We start from the raw sequence: 8613 nt of genomic DNA on the forward strand, positions 1-8613 counted from the left end.
TTTAATGATTTTTAAGATATTTGTATTTTTATTTTTCTCTTTTGTAAATTTTTGACATGGAGATAGGGCTGGAAAATCGTGTGTGTCGGATCGTTATCGAGTCGACTTGATATCGACACGACCTAATAAGGCCAAACCCGAACACGACCTGTTAAGAAAATGCTCGACATGAACACGAAACCGACACGATTTACTCAAACCCAAACACGACACGAACATGACACGAATACGATAACAACACGATTTGAATCGTGTTGACACGGTATGATAACGATACGATCTGATTAAAACCTGATTAAACACGAAACCCTAAAGGTTAAAGTGTAGAAAGAATTAAAAATTTAAAATAAATACTTAATAAAATAATAATATTAACTCTATCGGGTGACACGAACTGGACACGAAATTATCAGGTCCTTGTCAGGTCGACACGATAAGGACACGAACATGATAAGGCTTGACACTAACCCATTAATTTCGTGCAGTTTTGTATCGTGCTTTCGTGTCGTGTCGAAAATTGTCAGCCCTACATGGAGATATCAAAATCTGAAGCTACGAATATGGAGGTGAGTTTGAGTTGTTCTTTAATTCACAACTGAATCGCTAGTGTTGGTTGTGAATTTGAGTTTTAAAACTCGAATGCTGAAACTCGAATTCACAACCAACATTATTTATAGTTGTGAATTCAAGCTTTAAAACTCGAATTTACAGCCAACGATAGTTATTCGGTTGTGAATTCGAGTTTTAAAACTTGAATTCAAAAAAAAAAAAAACTTTATTTAAAACTTACAAGTTTTATAATTTTTTAATCTTAAATTCATTTTCCATTAATAAATATCAAATTCAAATTCTTGAGTACAAAAAGTACTCAAGTTCGGGCAATACAATTACAGCGACGCAAAGAGAAGCATCAAAACAGCCAAGAAAACAGAATGGAAAAGCAACTAAAAGGATCAAAAGCCCAATCATAGTATGAGAAACAAAAAGCACAAGGGTTGGCAGCTTTAACCCATCTCCATGTGCACCCGATAATGTCTTCCACAGTTTTACCAACGTCCGGATTTACATTCTTAAAGATTCCATCTCCTTACATGATTTCTCTCATCCCTCTTACTTCATTCATCTCCTTACAAATGTCTCATTACTTTTGAGCACATATATTAAGAAATGTGTAGAAAGTAGATAAAGTGGGTTGATTGAAATTATTTAAATATTAGGTATAGAGAGAGAATATATTACCAAAAAAAGAATGAGACATTTGTAATGAGATATCCCATTATGAAAAGTGGGACATTTGTAATGGAACGGATGAAGTATTATATTCTCTCTCTTATTCTATTTGCATTTTATCTTTTTTTAATTATAATTTTTTTTTTCTCATAGCATATTCTCTCTGTCCATCAAAAGTGATAGGCACAAGTTTTAATAAAATGAGTGGTAGTTTTTATGTAGTGAAAAAAAAAAGTTCCACCATTATATGAAATGATTGGTTGAGATTGAATTGATAGCGATTTTTTTTTTTTTTTTTGTAAATAAGGAGTATTTGTAAGGATAAAAGATGGAGAGAAAAAAAAACGTAAAATCATGTTATAAAAAGAAAAATGTCATACTTTTGGTGGATACAAAAAATAATAAAAGTGTCACATTTTCTGTGAATGGATGAAGTATTTTTTATAATGCATCAAAAATATTGTCTTGCTTGATTAATTACAAATGAATAATTTAATTATTTAAATTTTACGATTTACAGTTTACAAGTAAATAATTCATGATTAATTAATTAATTAATTAATTATGTATAGCATATAATTTAATTTTAAATATTTTTTTAACTATAATGATTCTCGTGCATTGCACTTAATATCGTATTAGTAACCGTAAAAAGAATACACCTAACTGATTACTTCAAATAAAAGGGCTTCTGCAATTATTTCAAAAAAAAAAGGATGATTCTATTCACAGCCCCCATTTTGCTCCATATAGCCTCCTATATAATATAATAATTATAAATTTACTAATTTACCCTCTAAACTATAGCCCTTAAATGAAATATGCGTGTATAGCCCCCATTTTTTCTCTTTTCAATATTGAATATGCATGTATAGGCTATAGCTCCAAGAAACCCCCTCTTCTTCTTCCTCAATCTACATAGCTGAATTATTCTATTCCAGCGCAAATCGTCGGCGCCGCTTCAATCACCACCACCGGCGCCTCGCCTTTTCTCGAAAAATTGAACAGTGAAGCACTCTTTTTCCATCAACATTTAAGCTTCCGTTTGCAAAGATGACCATCTAAAATAGTCAACAAACGAATATAATTGGTGCTTCATGAAATGCTCCCACTTCTACCATTTTTAATCTTAAATTACAAGCAATTATAGAGCATGGCGATTTTACCGTTGAAATAATAACCAATTCAATTGGAAGAGACATTAGGAAACAATGCTCTTTCTTTGAACATATATTTACAGAGATTCAATCAAGATCCTCAAAATTAAAAAAATAATTTTAAAATAATCACTGATCAATAAAAATAATTTCAATGATGAAAGATCCTCCTCTATATAAGATCCACCACCAAGAATCAGGTCCTTCAATTCAATCACCTCACACAGTCACACTAAACCAGTCCAGTCTAAGAGTCCAAAGCAGAGTTCAATTCTTACTCAAATCGAGCAACAATTTTAAGACTGATGAAACTATACATATGAGCAATCAACAGAGAAACTAATAAGGAATAGTAAAAAAAAAAAAAAAAAGGAGACTTGCGCTGGAATAGAAAAACTAAAAGGAGAGGCGCCGATGGTGGTGATTGAAGTGGCGTCGGCGACTTGCGCTGGAATAGAAGAAGGCAGCAATGTAGATTGAGGAAGAAGAAGAGGGGCTTTCTTGGAGCTATACACGCATATTCAATATTGAAAAGAGAATTATATTTCATTTAAAGGCTATAATTTTGGAGGGTAAATTAGTAAATTTATACTCCCTCCGTCCCGCTATTCAAGTCCCATTTTCCTTTTTGGGTTGTCCCACCGATAATGTCCCGTTTCCTAAAAAGGAAATAATAAGGGGATGTTTATCACTAATTAACTCACTAATTAACTCACTAATTTCATTTGCTACCTACCGGACTCCAACCACCATTTAATTTTCTCCCAAGTTTTCTCCATTTGAGTCCGCCGCAAGTCCGAAACCCTAAAACTACTCTCTCTCTCTCTCGAATCGCGATCGGCGCTCTGCCTCTCCGATTCTCCGACGCTCCGTCGTCGACTTTCTTGGGTTTCAGCCGCCGCTCCTCTGCATTCGTCTCTCACCTTCAATTTGTGTGTTCCAGTTGTTCCCTGTGATTTTACTCCGTCAAAATCTGAAGCTCTCTCTCTCTCTCGCTTTCTATTTCGTCGCCTTTGGTCGAAATTCGATTGTTCTGAGGGATTCCACCGATTCCACCGATTCTATGCCGAAATCAAACGCAGAGAAGTCCGATTTCGCATGGATGGTTGAGTTGGAGACTTGGATCCAATTGTTGGTGATTGAAGATGGATGCAAAGGTTGGCGTCGCCGGGCTGAGATCCATGAAGGTAAAATGATTTCGTCTACACCTAGTGCTTCCTCCGGTGATGTATCGTTTTCATCTGGAAACCCTATTTCTTACCCTGATTCTTTTTTTCTGTGTGAGGAAAACTGGCAACACAGGGATATGCCTGATGCTGTGTTGTTGATGTTGAAAAGCATGCTCCCTGATTTTTTTCTGGTGAGATCTACCCTAATCTTCATTTACAAGTACTGGTGCTTCTAGATCTCGTGTGGGATTTCGATTGGTTTAGGAAGTTGCATGTGGGATTTTGCAGTGTTAGTCATATGTGGTATGTGTGGTCCATTGGTCTGAAATGATGATTGATGCTCAACTTTATATGTCCCTACTTGGTTTGGTCCAATGATCTATGATTAAATGGCATTATTTTGACTATGAGTGCAGCCTGATTCTTACTTGTTCCCCTGTTCTTACTGGCTTGTGTGTTCCAGTTGTTCTAGTTTATGTTTTGGGTGTGTGGTGTTGTTTATGTGTGACTGTTGGTTAGGTGTGGTTGAATTGGTGTTATGTGTGGCTGCTGTTGTTTGATTTGGTGTTATTGGTTTGGTTGCTGAAACTGATGGTGTTGGGTGGCTGCTGTTGTTTGATTTGGTGTTATTGGTCTGGTGTTATTGGTTTATGCAGACTGCAATCACAACATCAAAGCATTATAGCATCACATTATAGGGCATATCTCATCCACATCATTTTAGCATCATTTACAAAATAGAAACCTTTCTACTGCAGTCTTGGAATATGCAGACTGCAATCACAAACATTCATTTACAAAAAAAAACCTTTCATCACAGGTTTTATCTACAAAAAAGTTGTGCATCATTTACAAAAAACATCCACCTTGCACTCCCATATCACATAACTTCAGTTGATTGAATTTGAAGTTGATGCACCATCAACTCAACCTCATCTGTGCAACCTGCATTAACTCCCAAATTCTGCATTAGTGTATCACTAATTGACAAAGCTCCATTGTCAATTAGGTAGGATATGCACTCCCTTACAAGTTCACTTGGAACTTGGAGATTCAAGGGCAGCATATCCTGCCTAATCAAAGCATCCTTCCCTAAATGAGGGATCTTATAGCTATTCCTCCCCTTCACTTTCAGAATTTCCACCATACAACTTTGCAAGCTTAAGAAAACTTTATTTAAAGTTGTTGGGCTTAACTCATTGAATGAATTAATCACTGCATTCACTAGGCCATCCACATTTGTAGACACTGATTCAGTTTGGAGGCTTTGTATTGCCCTAAACCACCCCAAATCATTAATGTTTGTGTCTGGGGAGTTTGGTGGTTGATGCACCAAGTGAATATCAAAGCCATCAGCTGAAGCAACAACCCTGAAATCAGGGTCTGAGTCTTGAATGTGAGGCCTTGCATTATCTTGCTGAATAAAGATGGTTTTGCTTGCATTGGCTGGCCACTTAGCTTTAATAGCAGGAATTATCTGTGTTTTTCCATCAAAAAAACAATGAAACTAACTCAGCATTCATTCTTACATACCCACTGCATTACACCTTACAAAGCTGCTGCTATGCATAGAAACAGTCATATATTCACAGTGCATTGCATGTCTCAAATCATCTAAGCATACATAGAAATAAATTGAACTTGGAACATGCTATTGTTACATTTAGGGCATATCTCATTCACCCTATATACCTGGTATATCAGGCAGTCTTTCACCACTTGTTTGGTGATGCTTTGAATTGGCTTCCACTCCATAGTGCCTGCAGCCCTGTTCTTACTGTTCCTTTTTGCTGGAACAAGTTCAGTGAATGGAAAAATTCCAATTTTTCCATCAAACAAGCACTCACCATTAGCCCCAAACACTGGCCTACATACAGCACACATGAACATCACCTTGGTGATGAACTTCTTGTTCTTGCATGTCCTATGAGGTTCTATCTCTTCAGGAGTTAAGTAGAACCTTTGTGCACTTTTTGTGATGTAGAACCATTTCTCATCAATGTGTACTGTGTTGTGCATGCTTTTAAATGTCAAACTCCTCATAATCCTATCATATTCTAGAGCTTCTAAGGAAAACCGTAGCCTAAGCAACTTGTTTGGAGCTGTGAGATCAGGTTTAATTGCATTCGAATGAGCCCTGATCAGTCCAGTTTTTACCCATCTACCCACTGTGCTTTTACTGCATTTAACCCCACATGCAAGCTTTCTAATTGTTGATCTTTTTGACAAATCTAGGCTAGCAATTAACTGTAAATCCAGAGCTACAAGTTTTCTCCTTGGTCTCATTGTTTTCTCACTCACCGAACTCATTACCTCACCATTTGCTCTTCGTTCTTTTGCAGCTGCCCAAGTACGACTGATCGTCCGCCGGCAGCAGCTCCATCTCTGAACAGCAGCAGTGATCTTCCCTCGAGATGGCTTTCCATTTTTGCTTCCTTCAAGCAGAAACTCGATGATGGCAGCCCTCTCAAAGGAAGAAAGATCCTTCCTTCTAGCCATGTGGAGCAAAGTGTGGTGTTTTGAGTGTTTTTTGTTTTTGGGAGTTTAGTTTAGTGATAGTGTTGGCTGCCCTATTTATAAAGGGCATAGCAATCTGAAACAATTTGAAAATTGTGGGAAATTTGAATGTTGGCCAATTTTTAATGCTAAAGTTTCTTTTTTTTCAACTGCCGCCACTTTTTTTGTCCATTGCATTGTGTTTCAATTTTTTTAAGTTTAATGCATTCCAGTTTAGTTAGGCAGATTTTCGAAGGGAATGCATTCCAGTTAAGTTTAATGCATTCCAGTTTAGTTAGGCAGTTTAGTTAGGCAGATTTTTTTAAGTTTAATGCATTCCAATTTAGGCAGGTAAAAATCTCATTAAACAAGCATAAAATTAATATAAATAAAATTACAGATTATATAAAAATAAATTAAAAAAATTAAGTCTTTTAATAATAATAAATTAGAAATAATTAGTTATTCCTTAAACACAAACTAAATCATGTGGACCACACTCTTAAATCATCTAATTTGCTTCTCCTTAATCTCCGTGCCGAAAAGAAATGGGACTTCAATAGCGGGACGGAGGGAGTAATTATTATATTATATAGGGGGCTACATAAAGTAAAATGGGGGCTGTGAATAGAATCACCCAAAAAAAAATGCATACAAGTTCTTAATTGATTATCTTATGAAATCAAGGCCCAGTTTTTCAACTTTTGAAAATCCTTGACCCAAATTTAACATGGCAGTTTAAGTTATGAAGAGCTTAATTTAAAAACAGATCATGCTTGTCAAATGCATTTTATAGACTTCGTTACTATAAATAAACTTGATTCACGCAATAACAATAAAATTAGTATGTGACGTAGATTTAAATAACAATTCTAAATTAAAAAAAAAAAATCATAAAAGATAAAACCCTTTCAAGGAAAAAGGGTGTATCTGGTTATGAATTTGTCATAAACCGCATCCCAATCTGCTAAAGAGTTAGGTTGCAATGACATAAACCAAGACTTAGCTCGACCTTTTAAGGTGAAGAAAAAAAACTTCATCTTCAGTTCATCTTCCGTCAAGCCTTTCAAGGGAAAGGACTGGAGCACTATGCAAAACTCCCTCATGAACTTTAAAGAATCTTCATTTGGCTCCCCACAAAAAGATGGCAACAGCTTAAATTGGATGCTCTTCAACTCATACTCACGTGCTGACGAGCTCAGAACAATTGCAGAACCTATTGTCCCGATCATGGGACGGGAGAAGTCCCACATTGGCTTAACTCTCTTTTGAAGCGCTTCTGCTTCTCGAAGTAGCAATCTAACTTGAAAAACTCCAATTTTACTCCCCCAACCTAATTGTCACAATTATCGAGTTATTATATATTGTAGAACATAATCGCCACCTTGCTAAAAGACAACCTTACAAATACAAACACAACAACAAAAAGAACCATCAAACACATTTGAGGGAGATAAGTAACCAAACTAAAAGGTAGACACACAAAAAAATCCACAACGCAAATAATTGCTTAAAGCCCTCACGACAATGACACCTAAATTTATTTTAACTTAAAATACCTTAAATTGACTTGTAAGTTGTAATCGCATAAGGTCAATTGCTATGTAGAAAGTTGACTCAAATCGAATATCAAGGAAGGCTTAACATGACAATATTTTATACTATACAAATAAAATAAATAAAACCTAAACATTCTAATTCGCGGGGATTGTCACACTCTATCGAATAAATAATATGTAATTGAAAAGCAAATTACTTGGGAAATAAATCAAACAAGTAAACTAAAGCATATACGGTTTTTAAATTAAGGTTCTAGAGAGCAATAAATTCAACCTTTTATGATAAATTGAATGAAAGGACAAATCCAGCAATGATAATCTCAATTCAATTCTCAAACTGTAATGGCTAATGCAAATTTAATAAAATATAAACAATTAAAAGAGAAGGCAACAGAATGCAAGAAGAGAACAAATAACTTATAACAATACAACAAAATTAACACACTCAATGCAGATTCACGAAATTAGGCAACTGATTAAATTCATAAGCCAACAATAATAATAATTCTGAACTAAAGCAATTGGAAGCCAAGTGAATAACCTGCTAATCTAATAAAGTAAGAACCAACGAAAAATTCAAAGTGGAAAACATGACATACAAAATTGAAATGGGTTAAAGATTTATTTGATATGAAGAATTATTTTTTGTATTCTCTCCACCGATTCTATTGAACATCAAAGAAAAAAAACGCAAATAATTAATTCCTTACGTTTCGTGATGGTAAATAAAATAACGCCCCCAAATCTGGTGTCAGCCTATCCCTAATACCCTTTAAATAGCCCCAACACCTCAACTAAAAGGGCCGCCCAACTGTATATTGGGCCCTCAATTGCCACGCCGGTGGCTGAACGCGCTTGGCCCGCCGTCTCTTGTTTCCGAACCACTTTTTTTTTTTTGGGTGATTCTATTCATAGTCCCCATTTTACTCCTTATAGCCCCTTCTTTAAAATATTAATAATAATTAATTAGAAATTGACTATTTTATCCTTTAATCCTTCACA

At 35.5% G+C, this 8613-nt stretch overlaps 1 protein-coding gene across 1 annotated transcript; it reads right to left on the bottom strand.

The window, feature by feature from the left end:
- Nucleotides 1–4436: 4436 nt before the first annotated feature.
- LOC130998239 (uncharacterized) lies at nucleotides 4437–6055 on the bottom strand. The gene is made up of 2 exons (XM_057923671.1): nucleotides 5249–6055; nucleotides 4437–5033 (listed from the first exon to the last, which is right to left on the bottom strand). The coding sequence occupies exons 1-2, from the start codon at nucleotides 6053–6055 to the stop codon at nucleotides 4437–4439; spliced, it is 1404 nt and encodes a 467-aa protein (XP_057779654.1).
- Between the last annotated feature and the right edge of the window lie 2558 nt (nucleotides 6056–8613).

Source organism: Salvia miltiorrhiza, chromosome 8, assembly GCF_028751815.1.
Source record: "Salvia miltiorrhiza cultivar Shanhuang (shh) chromosome 8, IMPLAD_Smil_shh, whole genome shotgun sequence".
In the NCBI taxonomy this organism is placed as follows: Eukaryota; Viridiplantae; Streptophyta; class Magnoliopsida; order Lamiales; family Lamiaceae; genus Salvia; species Salvia miltiorrhiza.